Below are 22760 nucleotides of genomic sequence, written 5' to 3' on the forward strand. Positions count from 1 at the left end.
TGCCTAAATTAAATATTTACGCGCTAAATATGAAAAATCTTGGGGAGGGTCAAAAATCACATGTCTACACTCATTGTAAAATAATAATACATTGACATTCTCTAAAGATTCTCACTTTATCATTGACATACAAAATATACCTTTTCTTGAGATCTTTATCTATATTTTCTCCCAAGATTCGAAGAGGATCCGAATATTCAAAGACTTATCACCAGCTATCTTTTGTCAGAAGGAATATCAAAGAATCACACCCTTTTTGGGTGACTCACACGCATTTATTTACATAAATGTCATTCATCATTATTTACTGCCATTTAATGCTACCTTTTTTGTTCTTGGATCATTGAATATTGTATTATTGTTGCTATTTATTGCTACTCAAATAGTATCTGTGACATCTTGCCACAAAATCTTTTGGATATTGATATTGGTTAAGATTAACTCTATTTTATTAGAGAATCTGATTGTTTAAACCTAGATATAATTTTAGGTCAAAGAGTTTGGAGCCGTCTGTGGGGATTTTCTCAGCCAATCCTTTAGTTTCCATTAGATCCATAACTCACGTAACTTGTTAATCTAACGTTCCCTTAACCTCATGAATCCATCAATGAAGGCTATGATAACCAAGGAGATGAAGTGACGCCCATGGCCTCTCCCAGACGAGAGAGGTCGCATGCCCCTTTCTGCAGTGTAACAAAGCCAAATGGGAAAAGAGCTTCCACGTCCATGGGAGATGGGGCATCACCTGCTATGAAAAAGCTCCTCGAAGCATGGCTAACTGATACTCTAGTCAGTGTGCTCAGTAAACAAACTTCATGCACAACCATAGAAATACGAGAGTCTATGCAGCATAACATAGGGATGAATGTGACGACCAACTAGGCCCTTCGACTCCAGGTAAAACTCACACTACTACTTACAATGCAAGTGACAGCGTCCTCGCCGTCGTGTTGAAAAGAATAGAGAAAATGGAAAACGAGAACAAGGCGCTCAAATACCATATAAAAGAGCATCAGGAACGGGTAGACAAAATACCAAGTGCTCCCAAATTATTACCAAAGCGCTCCCAAAGTATTACCAAAAAGAGACGCTGGCAAGTTTGTGGAACAGGCGTACAGCGGCGAAGCAGCTCCATATGCCATACCAAAGACCTTCAAGATTCCCCATATCTCTGAATCTACGACAGGATGACCGACCCCGAAGATCATGTTACTCACTACGTTACTGCTATGAAAGGCAACAACCTCACCAAAGAGCAGTTGTCCTCCATCTTGCTGAAAAAAATTTGGTGAAACCTTCACTAGAGGGGCATTGATATGGTATTCACCGTAACCAGCTTGTGCCATAGAAACATTTGAAGAAATGGCCGACAAGTTCGTGATGCACATGCGGGGGCCAAGAAAGCTGAAACAAGAGTAAACGACATCTTTGCCATTAAGCAATCCTTAGGAGAGGGACTGAGGGACTTCCTCGACCGATTCAATAGGGTGAGGATGACCTTACCAAATGTTTTCGAAGGGATGACCATGGCAGCCTTTTAGAATAGGTTGAGCAGAGAGGGTTCGAGGGCGACCAGAAAGCTACTGAGCAGATTGATGAAATATCCACCGGCCACTTGGGATGAAATCTATAATGCCTGCTGTGCCGAGGTCAGAGCAGATGAGGACGACCTCAATGGACCAACTCGATGACTACTTCGGTACAGTCCGAGCCCAGGAAAGAACTAAGGTATAATACAAGGAGAGACAACCCAGTATCACGGCCAAGCAGGGAACGATGCCAACCCTATGTCAAGACACCCGTCCCCTCATTCTATTATGAAGATGGCACGTCTAGGCCGAGATTAGGCACTCACAGGAACGATCGAGGTATGCCCCCAGTTATTTGCTCATAAATTTTGTGTATCGCCTACTTAAGTGGTCTACGCTTTCGAGAAGCTCGGAACTAAAGTCAAATGGCCACTAAAGATGAGTTCGGACCCAAACACAAGGAAATCTGATGCCCTCTACGAGTTCCACCAAGAACGTGGACACATAGTAGAAGATTGCATCACCCTGAGACTAGAGGTGGCAAACTTACTGCATCAAGGGCACCTCAAAGAACTACTTAGCGACAAAGGCAGGAACACATTAGCAAGGAGTCGAGAATGTCTAGGCCCGCCGAAGCCCCCTTCACCAGCTCATACCATTAGTATGATTATTGGTGGCAGCGACGAAGCCTCTATCAATGACATCAAATTCACCCCTACCCACAAGCTCAAAAGATCGATCACTTACAAACGGTATGACGGACTCGAAGAAAGTATCATATTTGAAGAGTCAGACACCGACGGTTTGACTTTCCCTAATAATGATGCACTTGTCATTAGTTTACGAATATTAGATACTGATGTTAAAAGAAGTATGGTAGACGACGGAAGTGGAGCGTGCATTATCCATCCACAAGTCCACGTACAGATGAGACTCTAGGATAAGATAGTGCCACATTGTATTACACTAGCTGGTTTTAATAAATCACACTCTCTGTTCTCGCCGGCGGAGTAACTCTAGAGACAACGTTCCATATCATGGACTAGAACATCGCATACAATGCCATCGTGGGACGATTATGGATCCACCCCATGAGAGTCATCCCCTCCAGCTTATACCAAGTGATCAAATTCCAAACACTTTGGGGAATATTCAGCATACAAGGAGAACATCGTACGTCCCGAGAATGCTACTGAATTGCTATGGACAACACAACAACTCAACAAAAGAAATAAAAGGAAAATGAAGCGTAGCAATTAGCAGGGTTGAGGTCGCCACAAGGCGAAGCCAAGGAAGTCATTATGGACATCGAGACAGTCGAAGCCGCTAAATCAACCATAGAAGACCTCGACCCTATTCAACTAGATCATAGCGACCCCAGCAAAAAGGTCTACATCGGCTGCAAACTCCGAGAACCAGGTAAATTTAGTCAATTTTTAATAACTAACATAGATTTGTTTGCCTTTAGTTATGATGATATGCCAGGCATCCCCAAAGAAGTCGCCACACACAAACTGAATTTTGACCCCTTCTACCCCTAGTAAGGCAAGCCCGATGAAAGTTCAACCCCACCATCAATAAGGTCGTTCTACGAAGAAGTTGAGAAGTTAAAGGAAACTGATTCTATTAGGGAGGCGAAGTACCCCAAATGGATTGCCAATGTAGTTATGGTCAAAAAAAAGGAAATGGAGGATGTGCGTGGACTTCACAGATCTAAGCAAAGCATGCCCAAAAGATTCATTCCCACTATCACACATCGACCAACTCATCGACGCAACGGCAGGGAACGAGCTGTTAAGCTTTCTGGATACCTACTCAGGTTACAACCAAATACTCATGGAGGAGGAAGACCAAGAGAAAACCACGTTCATCACCCATAGGGGAACATATTGTTGTAGGGTTATGCCATTTGGGTTGAAGAACGAAGGGGCCACCTATCAAAGGTTGGTCACAAAAATATTGAAAGATCAACTCGGCAAAACCATGAAGGTGTATTTCAACGACATGTTGGTCAAGTCTGTAAAGGAAGAGGATCATATTGACCACCTAAAGGAAGCTTTTGATATACAAATAAAGTGCAGAATGAAATTAAACCCAAAGAAATGCTCGTTTGACATAGCCTCGGGAAATCTTTTGGGTTTCTTGGTATCACAATGAGGGATTAAGGTCAACCTAGATCAATTTAAGGCTATCGACGGGATACCAGAAATATTGACTACTAAGAAATAAGTACAGAGATTAAATGCTCAAATTTCCGCCCTATCCAGATTCATTTCGCAGTCGTGCGATAGATGTCACATGTTTTTCAGTGTACTCAAAAAGGATAACAGCCTCAAATGGACGCCCGAGTTTGTACAAGCACTGCGGGAACTGAAGGCATACTTTTCATCACCACCCTTGCTTTTAAAGACCGAGCCCGGGGAGTGCCTCCTCGTTTACATCGTTGTTTCGGAAGTAGCGATAAGTGCAGTCTTGGTTCGAGAAAATAAAGGTATGCAGTCTCCAATTTATTATATCATTAAAACACTTATCGACACCGAGACGTGGTACCCTCACCTCGAGAAACTTGCCTTGGCCTTGGTCGTAGTGCCACCCTATCTTGGTCATCACCACTTTTCCTTTAAGAAGTATATTACACAAACCCGAGCTGTCAGGGAGGTTGGCCAAATGGGTCATCGAGTTAAATAAGCACGACATCACTTATCAACCTCGCACAGAGATAAAGTTGCAAGTACTTGCTGACTTCGTCGTAGACTTTAGTGCAAAAGTAATGCTTGAGGCTGAAAAGGAAGCCACTCAAGCTTCTCTTCAAACACGGGATCTTTGGGTCCTGTATCCAACGATGCGCTCAATGCATGTGGTTCCGGACTGGGACTCGTGCTCGAGGTTCCCACCGACCAACTAATTCTCCAATCCGAAAGATGCCTAGATATGACTAACGACGAGGCCGAATATGATGTCATAATTACGGGATTGAAACTAGCACTCAAGTACGGGGCGAAACGATTAAAGCTTCTTTGTGATTCTCAACTCGTAGTCAACCAAGTTATTGGGACTTTCCAAATCAAAGTGCAGAGGTTTCAGAAGTATCAAACTAGGATCCTCAGATTACTACCCAACTTCGACAAATGTCAGCTCGACTAAATTCCACGAAATCAGAACGTCGAAGTAGACGGCCTCGCCAAGTTAGTCGCCGCCACCAAAAGTATAACTCCTGGGGATAAGAGTGTATTTCACCTCCTCAGCTTGGCATTGGACCACGTCGAGGTAAAATATATAAATTTAACTTAGGACTGGCGCAATTGTACTGTAAACTATTTGCAGGACGGCACCCTCCCAAACGACAAAAGGGAAGCCAAAAAGCTGAGAATGCAGTCTACCAAGTACAGTCTCCTTCACAATGACTTGTACAAAAGAACGTACGGCGGCCCCTTGGCAAAATGCTTAGGCCCGAACCAAACCCAACGCGTCCTCGAGGAAGTCCATGAAGGTCATTGTGGCAGTCACTCCGGTAACCGAGCACTAGTCAGGTGTCTCATACGGGTTGTGTATTATTGGCCCACCAATGAAAAAAGACACTCTAGAATTTGTGAAGAAACGTGAGCAGTGTCAAAAGTATGCCCTGACAATTCACCAAGTGGGCGAGCACCTCCACTCCGTTACTTCTCCGTAGACTTTCATTAAATGGGGAATGGACATTGTGGGACCGTTTCCACCCGGACGAGGTAATGTAAAATTACTTTTAGTTTAACTAACTACTTCTCTAATAAAATTCCTTTTAGTTTTAACTGACTACTTCTCTAAGTGGGTGGAAGTAGGAGCATTCGCCCAAGTTCGTTAACAAGAGGTAATCGCCTTCATATGGAAAAACATCATATGCCAATTGGGCCTACCTGATGAGATAAGTTATGACAACGGGCCCCAGTTCACGGGAAGAAAAACCACCGAGTTTTTTGAAAAATGGCATATTAAAAGGATAATTTCAACTCCTTATCACCCAGTTGGCAACGGACAAGCAGAGTCCTCCAATAAATCTATATTAAACATCATGAAAAGGAAAATCAAAGAGGCCAGGGGATTGTGGTTGGATGTACTCCCAGAAGTATTATGGGCACATAGAACTACGTAAAAGATGGGCACAGGAGAGAAACTTTACTCTCTACTCTACGGAATAGAAGTAGTTGTACCAGTCAAAGTCGGAGAACCCAGCCTGAGGTACTCCCATGAAAGCGGAACCAGCAATGACGAAAGTAGGAGGCAAGATCTCGACGAGGTCGAAGAGTGAAAAGACATGTCATACATAAGGATGGTCGCTCAGAAACAACAAGCGAAATGTTACTACAAAAAAAGGCAAATCTTCGATTACCCAAGATCGGGGACTACGTACTCAAAGCCAAAACCCAAGCAAATAGGGATCCACGAGAAGGTAAATTGGGAGCAACCTGGGAGGGGCCATATAAAATCATAGGCAAAGAAGATAAGGGTTCGTTCCAGTTGGAAACTATGGAAGGGAAGCCCCTGCCAAACAATTGGAATATCATCCATCTCAAGTGATTCAACTTCTAAAAAACAAGAAGTGTCTTACGAGTCGTACTCTTTTTTATCTCACTTGAGTTTTGTCCCAATAGGGTTTTCTTAAGGAGGTTTTTAACGAGGTGACGAGTGGGAGACTTCAGTTGAAGTATACGAGAGAAGACAGAATTTTTGTTGCCCGACTCCTCAAGATTCTCCAAGTGAACAATGAAGGGACTAGATATACTGGGACTTGAACACCATCCAACACCCAAAACTTGTAATTTTCTCCAAAAAAACTACCTAAGGGAAAAATGATGTAATGAGAGCAACGACATCAGAATAATAGAAATGCATGTTTATCGAAACTACTCTTCTAAATGGTACGTTCGACCAAGCTCGAACAATACCTACCGACCCTCGGCCTTGACTTAATGAAAGGTACGTTCGACCAAGCTCGAATGACACGTGTTGGCCCTCGGCCCTAATGCAATGAAAGGTACGTCCGACCAAGCTCGAACAACACCTATCGGCCTTCGGCTATGAACTAACGAAAGGAAAGTTCAACCAACTTGAAAAACTCCTATTGGCCCACGACCACTACCTAATCAAAGGTACGTTCAAATGGCCTAAATGACTCTTATTCAGCCCATGGCTGCAACTCAAACTTAAAGGTACATTCGACCAGCTCGAACAAAACCTATTAGTCCTTGGCCACGGCCCATTTAAAGGTATGATTCAACCAGCTCGAACAAGAGCTATTGGCCCTTGGCCATAATTTAACTTAAAAATATGTTCAACTGACTCGAATAAAGGCTGATAGACCACTGCCAGTCAACACCACGGATATAGCAACTTAGAAAATAATAACGAAGAAGGGAGGTACAGAAGCAAAACTCACGAGTAAAGAAGGGAAAAAAACAAATACAGAAACAAAGGTAAGAAAGATACGTATACGACAAGAACCAACTTTGATATTTAGATAAAGAGTCTTTACAAAGGCACTTGAAGATGCCAACAAAAATATACAAGAAGTTAAACAAAAACTAGTATCCATCACCACCCCGGCCTCTGACGTCCTTTTCATCCTCGCCTTGAACGTAAGCGGAGTCATACCTAGCACTATCCACAAGCTGGTCCACACCCTCTTCCTCATCCTCCTCAGAATCAGGCTGAAGCGTGGCACAGGCGAGCCCGGCCTCACGAGCTTTAACTCGAGCCTCCTTGAGAACCGTCTCAGAAACAAAGCCTGACTTATTCAAATCATGCATCACGTCCAGCCGTGCTTCAACGTGGATTCACTCCTCGTACTGCTCTCGAGGAATATTAGGATACTCAGAGGCATTAGACATAGAGGGCCACGCAAGCAGTTAGGCATACTCGGCCTCAAGAACTGCCACTCGATCATACAACTCGGAGTTCTCCTTACCCAATTCCCCAACTCTCTCCTCGAGCCTATCCTCGTTAGCTTCGACCGCAGATTTTCCCGCTCGGAATGGAGAGCCATGTTCGCCAACTCTAAAACTGACATCTCCCTTTGAGCCTCCGATCGAGAGGAATCCTCCTCCTCAAGCATTCGTTGTTTCTCGATGACTTTCCCCTTGAGATCGTCGATCTCAAGATGACATCTATCCAACTGGCTTCGCAGTTGAACCAGTTGATTTTGAAGGTCGCTGCATTGGGCCTCCACGCCCTTACTCAACTCGAGCTTCTCTTATTTTCTCCTCAACGCTCCCTCGAGAATGCTGAATCTCTCTACGGTCGCCATCAGCTCCTCGTCTTTCTTCTTCAGCTCTTCTCAAGGCCAACACGTCGCCTCCTCGTGAAGCTTCCTCTGAAGGTCCCGGTACTTCCCATGGTACTCCTCGTACTTAACTTTTAAATTCACATAAATGTCTTTCCGACTCTTTTCCCTCCGAGCACTCTCAATTTCCAAAATAATAGTCTGCAAATCAAAGGAATGCAAAAGTTAAAACTTGGAAACAAGTTAAGACGAAGGAAAAAGAATGAAAAACAACCACACTTACCCTGAGAGAGAGGCCGGCAATGTTCTTTGACAAAGTACTGTCGGTCAACTTCTTGAGAGTCTCATGCTCAATATCGAAGCAAAGAGGACCAATAGCGGTAACCACCTCATCGGTATTTCTCAACAAGTCACGATCCATTGGAATCGTGATGGTACTTGAGCCCCCTCCATCCTCACATCAATCTGAATGAGCCCATCATCAATCATCCTAAGATCATCAGGGTCCATGTCGGAATCTAACTTAACGCTCTCATTGATAGCGTCCTTTCTTTTGTCCTCGACGGCTAGAGAAACATCCACTACTAGCCTAGAAGATAAGGCCTCCTCTTGCCCTGCAGGCACAGAGATGTGACCAAGCGTCCTCTCTACAACCCTCTCCTCCTCAGGATGCAAAGGCACTCCCTCATTAGACCCTTCCATTTGTGGGGACTCGGAGTTATCCCAAATATCACCTCTAATGTTTATCATCGCCATCTCCCGAAGCGTGAATTCATCTTCTACTGAATCGACGGCCAATGGAACTCCCCATCCTACGTCCACAGCCTTCTTTTTGCAGGGCCTTAGGTACTCATCACGGGGAGAGACTTCATTATCTTCGTCAATGAGTGAAAACGAAGGAGGAGCAAGCACGGCAGTCGAGACAGGGGCGGAGGCGGAAGACGCAGCAGCCAAAACGGGGGCAAATACGGAAGTTATAGCGGCCTTTTTCCTCCTAAATGTGGGCACGAGCGCCCTTTTCCTTCTTGTAGCCCCCCTGACTGAACCTAGAAAAAAGTGTAAGAATTGAGTGCAATGGAACAAGCCAATACGAATACGATAACGACCAGAAGAAGGAGATTACCTGTCGAAGGGAGGGCTGGTTTGAACTTCTGAAGAAGCTCGGCTAGTCACGAATCCCCACGGTGTAGGGGAGAACCTACATAACCCAGTCAACAAGATGCGCCACCAAAGGAAGAGGACAACTAGTGGCTGCAAAAGAAAAAGGATTACTCGACCAACTTGGAATGAACAAAGTACTTAAAAAGGTAAAAGCAAAAAACACGAACAATTACGTGTATGGTTCCAGGCCTAAGGGAAATCATTAACATTGGCCACAACGGCCTCAGTCTTGACAAAGAAGTAGTCGAGCCAGAACTGTCGACTACCCTTATTGTCCATCTTCACCATCAAACATTTGCCTCCACGATGTCGAAGGTTCAACATCGTTCCTCTATAGAAGCTAGGCGCGAGCAGATGCACCAAGTGTCGTACCGTGACCTTGACCTCGGCAAGTTCAGCGAACTTTAACATCATCTTGATGACCTTGTAAACATAGGGGGCGAGCTGAGTAGGGCAAACATTATAGTAGCGAAAAAATTCCTCCACCAGCGGGAGGAGGGGGAATGAGTAGCTGATGGTAAACGGTAGGCATAGAGAGCGCAATACCTAGGATGGTGAACGTACACTTCGTCCTCACCGGCAGGGATTAATTCTACATGGTTAGGAAGGCCTAACTTGGTTTTGAATTCAGTCAAGCGCCTAGACGTCATCGACGACAACTGAAATTTTTCGGCCGGTTGAAAATCGGATCTAGCATTAGGGTTACGGGGGATTCTCTCCTCCACTGAAGGAAGAGCTTCATCCTCTTTGGCGGCGATAATATCTTCCCCCTGATCAGGAAATACAACGGCCAAGGGAATGAAATGGTCCTCCGCACTTACATTAGATGGAAGGTTTGACATGGTTATGGAAACTAAGAAAATACAGAGAATAAAATTGGAAATACAGTGAGTTGTAATGAAGCAAAAGAAGGAGGTCCAAAGGAGAAGTGTGGAGGATGTAAAATTTGAATTCTCATGAAGTCACCCCTTTTATAAATAAGAGGGCATCGAACCCGGCTCATCATAATTTGCATCGAACCCGAAAAGGTTCGTCATAATTAGTGCCAGAATTAAAACGGTTCATCATAACTGGCACTAGAACCAAAACGACAGAGCCAATCAAGGGACGAGCGTGAATCGACGCAACGCATCAGGAATTGCATCATCATGACGAATGACGTCACTTCTTTTTCTTAACCAGATGATTCCAGTAAATCACCAGGGAAATTAGGAGATTGAAATATGCGGCCCACGGAGAGCCACATCGCCTGTTTGCCACAACGACCACGACCACTGTTATTCACTCATTGAACTTAACCACGAAGACGACCTCAACAAGCGGAGGGACTAACTGTATGGGCTAAAAATTATCATAATAATATGTGAGCCTAATTGGTATTAAGGAAGCTTTCGAAGGCTGCCACGTGTCATCAAGATGGTTTCAACAGAAGATGAAGGCGAGGTCGAGGACCCAACAGAGGATGAAGACGAAGACGAGCACTCCCTTTAACAGAGCAGTAACGGCTAGTTTAGAAACAATTCCTTATAGATAATATTCTAGTACATATTCCTCCCACCTGTACTATTAGGGTTTTGTGATCCATGTGTCCTTATAAATAAAAGATATGTAGTTATGGATGGGATTGGACACTCATTGTAAAAAAAATATATTGACATTCTCTAAAGATTCTCACTTTATCATTGACATACAAAATATACCTTTTCTTGAGATCTTTATCTATCTTTTCTCCCACGATCCGAGGAGGATTTCATCATTATTTGCTGCTATTTAATGCTACCTTTTTTTGTTCTTGGATCATTGAATATTGTATTATTGTTGCTATTTAAATAGTATTCGCGACATCTTGCTACAAAATCGGTTAATCAATCTTTTGAATATTAATATTGGCTAAGATTAACTCTATTTTATTAAAAAACTAATTGTATAAACCTAAATTTAAATTTTGGGTCAAATAATGTTGTTATTTTTTTTGTTGTTGCGTGAATGATCTAATGTCAAGCTTCATGTGGATGAATGAAACAAGTCTCTTTTTTTCTTTTCATTACTTGTGCTTCGCATACCAAGACGAGATATACCCAGAACAACATCCTTCCGATTCTATCAATTTATGCAACTAGCAAGTACATGGATATTTCTTATTTTAAATTAATTTGTAGATTAAGCACAATGCCAATGCCAAATTAAAGGAAAATCCCTTAATTATATCTCGTCATCCCAAAGTTCCTCAATGGTCTTGTATGGACTTGTAGTATCATTGGCTAGATACTCTGCCCTCATTATCTTCCTTTCCTCCATTTTCTCTATCTCAAGTAAATCCCAGTCGTCCAATGTCAAATCAAGGGCTCCAATGTTCTCCTTCATTCTTCTCGGATTGAAGCTCTTCACTATAACGCTGGATCCTTGAGACAACCCCCATCCCAATGCAACCTGTGATAAATAACTATATTAGTACTCGCTTTGCCCCACTTTAATTGATTTTTAATTTAGTCTTTCTTTTGTTGTCCACAATATTTGATTTTTTCACATATTAAGAAGGAATTTATTTTTTTTTTTTCAAAGTTGCTCTTGGAGTAAAGAGTTTAGAAGTATTTGTTATATTTTCAATAAATAAATTAAGGTTAATATGGTCATTTTTACTGTTAATTAATGCTAAAAGGTGGATTCCTTAATATGTATAAAAAATAATAATTAAATTAGACAGGAGAGAGTAATGAACAACATTAATTCTTGGTCTAGCCTAAAAAAATATATCCATGTGTGAGTGTATGTGACCGGGACGGAGCTAGAAGGTAAGCTACGGGTTAAGGTGAACTAGACCTAATGTATGTAATTACTAAGAAACTTACAAATATGTACAAAAGTTGAATTCAAAACTCAGTTACTAACACCCAATATCACTACCCTAATATTTGTTACCTGAGCTGGAGTTGCGTTATGCTTGAGGGCAATAGATTGAATGATGGGATGATCAACCACAGCAGTAGTTCCCCAGGCATTTCCAGGTCCTCCAAGAGGTGAATATGCACTTACATGAATTCCATAGTCTCCACATAATGCCCTCAGCTTTCTTTGCCTCCACATTGGATGCATTTCCACCTGAAATAACATCATATAATTAGTGGGGTATCAAATATTAATCATAGGCTAATTAGATATATGTAACTAAAAAAGAGAGTCAATTGTCATCGCTGATAAAAATGATATTTATTTGTTTATCATAAGTCATCAGCAAGGCTGTAGAAGTCAATCATTTACATAAATATTTTATGATATGTGGTTTTGTGATAAAGTTTCTTTGAATGCCAGAACTATAGAATCTCAAACGTACAGAGGAATACGTGTTCTAATGATGCGTAAAGGGGTGGGGGTTGGGGGGGGGGGTGTTGTTTGGGGATTTTTTTTCTTCTTTTTCTATTTTTGTGAGTTATCACAAGAATAGGGGTTTGGGTTTATTAGTTGACTAGAAGCTAGATATAAATTTGACCCGAGAAAAAGGGCAAGTAACTGGCTGTTAGTGTAGCGGCATAGAGTTTAGCTTACATGATAGTGCAAAAAACAAAAATACATTATCAAGTTATTTTTAATTGTTGTAGGAGGTAACTTATTTTATTTTCCAAATTATAAATCTTAACGGAGGATTACTTCTAAATATATTTTGGGTGACTTAGTAGCGTAAAAAAAAATTATACAGCTTGTGTATTTAAGTTAAAGTCAACGGCATATTCTATTGCAATAGGATTTAAGTTTTATATGCACACTGATAGTACAAACAAGTCAAAATTTATCATGCACCTTTACTTGATAACGTATTGCTCTAATGTTTAATTTATCTATAATTTTTTAATAAATGACCTGATTATACATAGAACTTAAACTCGTGGCAAGATTATACCTGATTGACAGCAGGAGTGACACAAGCAAAGTCCAGCAGGTCTTCAATTTTTCTGGACGAGAAATTGCTGAGGCCAATGGACCTACACAAACCCATCTCTAAGCACCTCTCCATTCCGGACCAAGTGTTTTCCATGTCTAATCTCTCAAAATCTTCTTCTCTGGGAACTGGATAATCAACCCATGGCTTCAAAGCCACTGGCCAATGCACCAAATACAAGTCTATGTATTCCATCCCTAGCCTCCTGCAGAAACAATAGTTTAAGTACTATTGTCAAAAGCTAACACCTTTGGTCGATCTTTCATGTGCTGCATGTTGGTTTTCTAGGAATACTGGATAACAACTACTCTCTCCGTTTCAATTTATATGGCTTATTTTGACTGGACACAATTTTTGTTTTAAAAGAAAAATAACAAGAAACAGTTTTAGAGCTTGTGGTTTTATACTTTGATGACTTATTTGATATAAAAACATGCTATTAAAAGTAAAAATGAGAATTTTTGAAGTTATAATTGCTGCCAAATAGAAAAATGTATCCTTTTTTTTAGAACTTAGGAAATAGTACCAGGCAAAATGTAATTAAAAAGCATGCATATGGTGAGCTTACTGTAAAGTTTGGTGAAGTGCAGAAACAGGATCATTGTGATCACTCGACCATAGCTTAGAGGTGATATGAATGTCTTCCCTCTCCACCACTCCTTCACCAATTGCTCTTCTTAATGCATTTCCCACAGCCGGCTCGGAACCGTATATTTTTGCTGTATCAAAATGCCTGTACCCCATCTACACGTCCAAATCAAATTTCAATGCAAAACTGAAGACTAAAAAATAAGAAAAAGAGCAAAAATGCGCTAAAAGTTCAGTTACCTTGAGCGCCGTTTTAATGGCTTTCTCTGTTGTTTCTCTATCGTTTTCGACGGAATAAGTACCCATACCTATAATCGGCAGGGTTTCGCCATTTTTTAACAATATTGCCTGAAAACTTGTCATCTTTCTTCTCAATGTATTTCTCTCACTTTGTGTAATGCATGAAACTACTAACTTAGACTGGGGGATTATATAGTTTGCTTTCCACTAAAAAGTCAAAACTTCAGTTGACAGTTGATACAATGGACCCCGAAGGAACATTTTAAAAATTAAAAAATAAGAAAGACAGATAGAAAGAACAATAAAAGGATTCTCCTTATTTTTGGTAAATGGAGGAGATTCTCATCTGGGCAATAAGTTTACTCAAAGATGTGACGGTGCACTATAATAAAAAATCAAAAAAGTCATACTCTCCTCCGCTTTAATTTAAAAGGAAACAAAAACTTTATTTGAAATTTATGGGGGGGCCGGGGGTATATATATATATATATATATATATATATATATATATATATATATATATATATGCACACACATACATATTCTGATACAACTATATAATATTTGTAACTTATGGTTTACATGACGTAACTTATGCGTGACTATAAAATTTTATTATTAAAAGGTAAAATGATAAGTTCAAATAAAATTATTTTAAATTTTTTTTAAAAAGTACATTATTCTCTTAAAATAGACTAATAAGGCAAATATACCATTAAGAAACGGTAGAGGGTGTTGAATATATTATTGAAGACACTGACGAAGCAACATTCTTCAATTAGAATTTAACTTAATTTGTGGTATACATTTTCTTTTATAACCACGTTTCTACCATTTGGCATATGATAAGAAGGTGTGATATAGTTTCCTAATACCTCAACAGATTTTGTTTGCCGCCATATCTGCAGGACGGCCCAACTGGCCTTAATCATCTTTTATTAGTACAAAAAGAAAAGGTCAAGCCGGGGACTTCCATTTTGAAAGAAATATAAGTTGAAAACTATCCATTTAAATTATTTTAAAAAAAATGCTGCCCTCATAAAGTCAAATGGCCCAAAATTGGAAACATTAGCAGAACAGGGGAGACCCCCTTTGTTTTCTTGCCCAATGAGTAGTCTACTTATTTTAATATTTGACAATAAATTAATATATAGTACTAAAATATTTCGTCAACAAAATCTTAATTTGACTTTAAACAAACAGCGGGGGTATATGTTGTAGAGATACAATTAAGTTGCTATCCTTTAATTTGCCTGTTAGCGATACAAGTGTTGTGGTTGTGCTGTATAATCAGTTTCAAAGATGTTTAAGTCAACGATTAAAATATTAATACAACTCTATCTAGGCAATCATTAAAGTTAATGATCATATCAGTTTAGCCAGCAGTGTCATGGGATTCGTTGTTTAGTAGCCATCACTACGAAGTGTCCAAAGGAATCGATCAAACTGAATTTAACTGCATTATTTGTAGGTGTGTTTTTAAAGTGGGAAAATTGGACAGCGAAAATACGTAAAAATTGCGTGTGGTAGTCACTAAGTAAGATGGTCTTTATTTTTTATCCACTAATTATAATGTTCAACAAAAATAGTCACTACTAATATCAAAAAGACAGTTTTACCCTTTCTTCAATTCTTATATTCCTAAACCCTTGTTTTATTTATTCAGAAGAGGGAAAATTTGAGAGCGAAAATTTCTGGGCAAGTTTCGCGTGCTCCTCATCTGTATCATCCTCGTCCTCGCATGCAAACCAGCTATACTTAATCTTTATCCTTCTTCATCTTCTCTGTCATCTTCTCTGCTACGAACGATCGAACTGGTAATTTTTTTTTTGCTTTTGTGCATTTTTGTTTTTGTATATGTGTAATCGCGATCAATGTTGTGTCAAGTATGTGTGAAATTTCAAAAATAATGATTATAAGTTGATTCAGTGTCGAATAAGTAGTGTATTTTTGTGAGGCTGTTATTCAAAAAAAATTGTAGTGAAATGTGTTTGTGGTTCAATCAATATATTTGATTATGTAAGGAAATTTCATAAAAATAGTCGTACGAATTCATATGCTAACTGTGTTTATGAATTTTTAGTTAACTGTGTTCATAAAAGTTAAGGACCAAGCGACATTAACTTTTGAACTTGGAACTCAAAGTTAAGGACCGAGTGTCCTTAACTTTTTAACTTGAAACTTGAAGTTAAGGACCAAGTGTCCTTAACTTTGGAACTTGAAAGTTGAAGTTCAGGACTAAGTGTCCTTAACTTTTCAACTTGAAACTATAAGTTAAGGACCGCATGTTCTTACCTTTTTAACTTGTAACTCTAAGTTAAGGGTCAAGTGTTTGTAAGTCAAAGTTCAGGACTAAGTGTCCTTAACTTTTGAACTTGGAATTCAAAGTTAAGGACCAAGTGTCTTTTACTTTTGAACTTGAAACTTGAAGTTCAGAACCAAGTGTCCTTAACTTTTCAACATGAAACTATAAGTTAAGGACTGCATGTCCTTAACTTTTTAACTTGAAATTTGAAGTTAAGGACCAAGTGTCCTTAACTTTTGAACTTGAAATTTGAAGATCAGGACCTATTGTCCTTAACTTTTCAACTTGAAACTTTAAGTTAAGGACTGCATGTCCTTAACTTTTTTACTTGAAACTTGAAGTTAAGGACTAAGTGCCTTGAACTTTTCAAGTTGTAACTATAAGTCCTAATCTTTATGTTCTTTTTCCTTCTTTGTAGTGTGATAATAGAAGGAGATCGTGTGTTCGAGTTTGATGTTTGGCGTAATTTTATGATCTATTGGAAAAGAGATTTACAGTATAAGGAAACAATCAAAACTTTTTTGTCAAACAGGCAGTGGAAGAAGTTGAAGGATGGTATTTTTGGAAACTTTTTCCGATTACAAAGTGTGAAGTTCTGTGGTAAACTTATTCACTGTGTATTGCTTTCAGAAATTGTAAATAATGAACCTGATTCGATGACATTCAAGGTTTTTGACCGTGAAATTAAGTTTACACGTGACGCATTTCATATAATTACTGGTTTGAAGTGTTATTCTTCATTGGACATCAAAGGTTTGCATGAAAAAAAGAATTGGCTTTCGAAAGTCTATTCCCCGGAAAGGATAGAGTTGAATTGGGTGATTTATTTAATTTTATTACTAGTCACCCACATGGTACAGCTGCATCATTTGTAGGCAGCGATGATGATGCTGTGAAGTTGGCAACAATTTATTTTGTTGAATCTGTTTTGATGGGAAAGCGGAAGAATAGGAATGTGTCCGAGCAAATAATGAAAATTGTAGACGATGATGAACTCTGCTCTTCTTTGAACTGGGACTCTCTTTCTTATGAAACATTATTAAAATCATTGAAGAGTTGTTGAAGCTCAATGAGAATGAGAATGAGAAAGATAAAGATAAAGATAAAGACAAGGATAGCTACACTATACTTGGCTTTCCTTTTGCTTTTTGTGTTTGGATTATGGAAGTATTGCCTATTTTCCAGGAAAAACAATTTGTGAACTTCCAAAAATGTGGTTTTCCTCGGATGTTATGTTATTTGGAAATGAAATCTCCACAGTATGATTCTCTGTGTAAAAAATACTTTCATAATGAAAATGTAAGTCAATCTAATTACTAACTATTTTTTTGTTTATTTGTTTTAGTTCTGAAAACTTATGTTTTTTTGTTATATAATAGTTGTATAAGTTGATCGCGGTGTCACCATTTATTCCTATTGTAGAAGATACAGAGCCTATTAGTGTGGAAGAGCCAATTTCTCAAGATCAAAGCTCAATGCATTCTTTCACACAATTTGATGAAGCCACGCTTAAGGAAATTGTTAAAGTAAGTTTTATGCCTTTGAATAGCATTAGTCTTTTATTTGATTGTTTTTTGCTTAATAGACTTTTTTGTTTTTATGCTTTTTGATTCAGAGATTATCAGAGAGTTTTAGAAAGGATCTGCATGCTGAAGTTACTAGAATAAATCAGAAAATAGTTGTATCAGGAAAAAAAAGATTGAGAATGAAATCAAGGTAATATCATTAATTTCAGTTAGTCTAAGTTCAGGACCTTGTGTCCTTAACTTTTAAACTTGGAACTCAAAGTTAAAGACTAACTTTTGAACTTGATACTTGAAGTTAATGACCTATTGTCCTTAAATTTTGATCTTGTAACTATAAGTTAAGTATTGTCTGTCCTTAACTTTTGAACTTAAAACTATAAGTTAAGTATTGTTTGTCCTTAACTTTTGAACTTAAAACATGAAGTTTAGGACCAAGTGTCCTTAACTTTTGAACCTGTAACTCTAAGTTCAGGACCATCTGTCCTGAATTTTTGAACTTGAAACTTGAAGTCCAGGACCAAGTGTCCTTAACTTTTTAACTTGGAATCAAAGTTTAGGACTACCTGTCCTTAAGTTTCTAACTTAGTTTCTTTCTCAGGATTTAAAGAAAAGTCTCGGATCAAAGCTTGATACTTTGTTGAAGATTTATGTGAACCTGATGAAAGGAACATAGATAGAGAATCTAGTGTTCCAATTACTAAAGATGGAGTTGATGATCATTGTCATGGTATAGAGCCTACTGTTACAATTAACAAAGATGCAGGTGGATGTGCATGCAGAAGTTCAGTATGAAAGAGATTTTAGAGATGCACATCTAGATTATGAAACTGATAATGTCACTAATATTGGGAGAGGTTAGATATAAATTTTGAATTTTTTCATTGAAATTTATATTCACAGCGTAATACATATAAACTTAGTTGTGATTACTAATATTTGTAGAATCTATTGATGGAGTGGAAGTTCAAGAAAATCCAAAAGAGACAGGAGCAACAGAAAAAATTTGTAAATGTGGATTGCAATCTCAGGAGGATTTAGAAAGTCCATTGGAAACAAGTGTCAGTGAGATTGTATGCAAATGCTTAGAAGGAACATATGATCTGTCTACACCTCTCTCATATAAAGAGAAATTTGGAGTTCAAAATTGTGCCAATCAAGGTTAGATGAAATTTTCATGATAGATTGAATGTTAGTTTTAGTGAATTATTAGAATGGATATTAATTGCAAATGTTACAGAATTTTTTAAAGCTGCAAGGGAAGAAGCTGGAGTGGAGTATCAAGAGAAAAATGGAGTACAATCTCAAGACGTAGAAAATATTGAAGGAACAAGCAGAAGTGAGATTGTTTCAACATGTGATCTCTCTACACCTCGCTCTCTTGCCGACAATATTGGAAGCTAAGAAAATGCTAGTGAATATGATGATTTAACTGGGATGATCTTGACAATTGCAAATGGTTAGACAGTGTTTTTTTTAATTTTATACATGTTTGTTTTAATCAAAGATAAGTAACAAGTACTAATTGTGTTAGCTCTTGTAAATGTTTTGCAGAATCTTGAGAACTTGCAACTGAAGAACATGGAGAACAGTTGCAAGATAAAGAAAATGTGTAGTTGGAAGATAAAGAAAATGATGCAACCAATGTGTTAGCTCAATTGTCTGTTGAAAAAACACAAGAAGGCAGTGTGAACAAGACAAGGATTGATTGTGTCCTAAAAAATGTTCTTAGTTTTTGTCTCTTCATTTGACGACTTGCAGCTATATATATATAGTGTTGTCTGCAGAGGAAAACAATGATGAAGCTCTTAACCAATATACGAGGAAAAGAAAGAGAGATAGTATTGGTTTTGATGGTCCATCATTTTCTATTCTTACTCTTACTCCTCCAAGTACACAAATGAGCATTGATGGGGGTTTGTCTATGGTGGTTGAAGGAAATATTGAAGAAGAGCTTGGTCAAGGTAAAAGGAACAAGAAGCTTAGTTGCCAGTTGAAATCTCCTTTTGATCAGGAAAGAAAAACAGGAACATCGATGGCACACAATGAAAATACTCCCAAGAGTTCAGGCTGGATAAAATCAACATATACTCGAAGATGTATTTTTCATTATGCCAAAGATGATGCAAAATTATTGAAGAAATTCATTGTGTGGTTGGGCAAGGAGAAAAGGAAAGGTCGCAAAAATAGTAAGTCCCTTAATATATTTCATTATTTGTTAATTGCTTAAATTTGTGTCCTTAACTTGTAATTTTAAATTTTAGGATTAAGTGTATTGATATTGAAATTGCTAAAGTTAAATGTCCTTAACTTCTGTGATTGTAGGTCTAAGTATAGGACCAAGTGTCGTTAACTTTTGAACTTGGAAATCAAAGTTCAGGACCAAGTGTCCCAAACTTTTGAACTTGTAAGTCAAAGTTCAAGACCATGTGTCCTTAACTTTTGAACTTTGAACTCAAAGTTAAGGACTACATGTCCTTAACTTTTGAAACTGTAATTCAAACTTAAGGACTGCATGTCCTTAACTTTTGAACCTGCAAGTCAAACTTAAGGACTCTTGTCCTTAACTTTTAAACTTGAAACTCAAAGTTAAGGACTGCATGTCCTTAACTTTTATACTTGTTAGTCTAAGTTAAGGACAAAGTGTCCTGAACTTTTGAACTTGTAAGTCTAAGTTCAGGACCATGTGTCCTGAACTTTTGAACTTGTAAGTCAAAGTTCAGGACCATGTGTCCTTAACTTTTGAACTTTGAACTCAAAGTTAAGGATTGCATGTCCTTAACTTTTGAAACTGTAATTCAAACTTAAGGACTGCATGTCCTTAACTTTTGAACCTGCAAGTCAAACTTAAGGACTCATGTACTTAACTTTTCAACTTGAAACTCAAAGTTAAGGACTGCATGTCCTTAACTTTTATACTTGTTAGTCTAAGTTAAGGGCAAAGTGTCCTGAACTTTTAAACTTGTAAGTCTATGTTCAGGACCATGTGTCCTTAACTTTTGAACTTGAAACTCAAACTCCAGGACCAAGTGTCCTTAGCTTTTGAACCTATAATTCAAACTTAAGGACTGCATGTCCTTAACTTTTCAACTTGAAAGGCTAAGTTCAGGACTAACTTCTAACTTTGATATTTTCAAAATTTTCAGGGGACAAACTGATATATATGCTGATGATAATGGTGTGAGAAAGAATCCATACAAATTGTATCATCAAAAAATCAGTAGAAAAATGTTTTTCCTTGAGCTTTCAGATAGTAGCTTTGTACTTGATGATAAGGTTTGATAATTCGCAAGGCATTTATTTTCTTTATTCTTAATTTATCATTTTTTAATTATTTTATGACTGATGGATTTGTTTTATTTTTTGCCTTTTTATGAAGCATATTGATATTGCCCTATATTATCTGAGAAAGAAGGAATGCTACCACCCTCGCGACCATCCTTTTCATTGCATAACTACAGATATACTTTTTGATAACTATATGGTGCTTGTGTATAAGGATTTCAGTGAAGATGCTACTGATGAGTTTTGTTGTGGTGATAATCAGTTGTTTCTGACACCATATGTGGGGGGGATAGTCGTAGATATGGAATTGCTTGGACAGAGGTTGACAAAAAAAATCCATGTTGGCTTCCTTCAGAAGATGATAATGTTGTGACACACTTTCTTTTGGGGTATTGGACTTGAATTAGAAAAAGATTGATGTGTACGATTCCATATACAGTGAGCCATATGAGACAGGAATAAATCACATGGAAATGTATGCACGCATGATCCCCCATTTGCTAAAGTTCTCACAGTTTGACAAACATCACAAGTCTTTTGGAAATGCCTTCAACAAATTTGATATTCAGTGGCAAAGATCACCACACCAAACTGGATCGTACGTGTTATTATTTGTTTTATAATTTATATGTACTTTAGATTTATTGTTTAATTCACTCCATATCTTACATTTTTCTTATGACTGATTATGGTGCATTCCTGATCAAGTATGTGGAGTTGTTGATGACTGGAAAGAATGTGGAGAAATTCCAACCTGAAGACATAAAAGACTTTAGAAAAGAACTTGCTGCAAATCTTTGGGCACATGGTGAGTGGAAAAGAAATTCTGGTTATGATACACCACCAGAAAATGTTGGCAATGACTATGAGAGTGAAAATGAAACTTGTTGTCCGAAGGAGTTGTAGTTTAGTTGTAAAGAAAGTTAGTTGTGGTTGATCTTTTTGTATAAAATTGCTGTAAAGAATCCATATGAATTTGAAAATGTTCTGTAAATTCCTCAAAAGCCACTTATATTTTGATTGCATAGCATAATTTTTTGTCACAGCTATGCAAAATTACAATTTTAGAAGTAATATGAAAGCATCATGTTATTAATTTCTTTGTTTCTCTCAAGTGTTGATTTGTCCATTGAGCTTGTTAGTATTAGTTCATGACTAAGTGTAATTGAACTAAAAATTCAAAGTTAAGGACCAAGTGTCCTTAACTATTGAACTTTGAACTCAAAGTTAAGGACTGCATGTCCTTAACTTTTGAACGTGTAATTTAAACTTAAGGACTGCTTGTCCTTATCTTTTGAACTTGAAACTCAAAGTTAAGGACTCTTTTCCTTAAATTCTGAACCTACAACTCAAACTTAAGGACAGACAGTCCTTAACTTTTGAACTTTGAACTCAAAGTTAAGGACTACTTATCCTTAACTTTTGAACGTGTAATTCAAACTTAATGACTGTCTGTCCTTAACTTTTGAACCTGCAAGTCAAACTTAAGGACTCATGTCCTTAACTTTTCAACTTTTTTTTTAACTTTTCAACTTGAAACTCAAAGTTAAGGACAGACAGTCCTTAACTTTTGAAATTTGAACTTAAAACTAAGGACTGCATGTCCTTAACTTTTGAACTTGTAACTCAAAGTTAAGGACTGTATGTCCTTAACTTTTGAACTTGAAAGTCAAACTTAAGGATTCTTGTCCTTAACTTTTGAAATTGAAGCTTAAAGTTAAGGATAGACTGTCCTTAACTTTTGAACCTACAAGTCAAACTTAAGGATTGTTTGTCCTTAACTTTTGAACCTGCAAGTCAAACTTAAGGACTCATGTCCTTAACTTTTCAACTTGAAACTCAAAGTTAAGAACAGACAGTCCTTAACTTTTGAACTTTGAACTCAAAGTTAAGGACTGTCTGTCCTTAACTTTTGAACATGTAACTCAAAGTTAAGGAC

At 38.1% G+C, this 22760-nt stretch overlaps 2 protein-coding genes across 2 annotated transcripts; one reads left to right on the top strand and one right to left on the bottom strand.

The window, feature by feature from the left end:
* The first annotated feature begins 1967 nt into the window (after nucleotides 1–1967).
* On the top strand, nucleotides 1968–2468 carry LOC138887906 (uncharacterized). Its single transcript, XM_070169697.1, has one exon. The coding sequence runs from the start codon at nucleotides 1968–1970 to the stop codon at nucleotides 2466–2468; it is 501 nt and encodes a 166-aa protein (XP_070025798.1).
* An 8680-nt stretch (nucleotides 2469–11148) lies between these two features.
* LOC104235731 (NADPH-dependent aldo-keto reductase, chloroplastic-like) lies at nucleotides 11149–13831 on the bottom strand. Its single transcript, XM_070169698.1, has 5 exons — nucleotides 13709–13831; nucleotides 13449–13624; nucleotides 12842–13085; nucleotides 11866–12045; nucleotides 11149–11376 (listed from the first exon to the last, which is right to left on the bottom strand). Exons 1-5 carry the CDS (start codon nucleotides 13829–13831, stop codon nucleotides 11149–11151), a joined length of 951 nt encoding a protein of 316 aa, XP_070025799.1.
* Between the last annotated feature and the right edge of the window lie 8929 nt (nucleotides 13832–22760).

This window comes from Nicotiana sylvestris, chromosome 3 (genome assembly GCF_000393655.2).
Source record: "Nicotiana sylvestris chromosome 3, ASM39365v2, whole genome shotgun sequence".
Classification (NCBI taxonomy): Eukaryota; Viridiplantae; Streptophyta; class Magnoliopsida; order Solanales; family Solanaceae; genus Nicotiana; species Nicotiana sylvestris.

Excerpts from the sequence above, each read along its gene's own strand:
- LOC138887906 (XM_070169697.1), top strand. The coding sequence starts at position 1,968 with ATGAGTTCGGACCCAAACACAAGGAAATCTGATGCCCTCTACGAGTTC.
- LOC104235731 (XM_070169698.1), bottom strand. The coding sequence starts at position 13,831 with ATGACAAGTTTTCAGGCAATATTGTTAAAAAATGGCGAAACCCTGCCG. Across the intron at positions 13,625-13,708 it reads CCATTAAAACGGCGCTCAAG|ATGGGGTACAGGCATTTTGA; the intron begins GTAACTGAACTT and ends TTGGACGTGTAG. Across the intron at positions 11,377-11,865 it reads ATAACGCAACTCCAGCTCAG|GTTGCATTGGGATGGGGGTT; the intron begins GTAACAAATATT and ends TATTTATCACAG.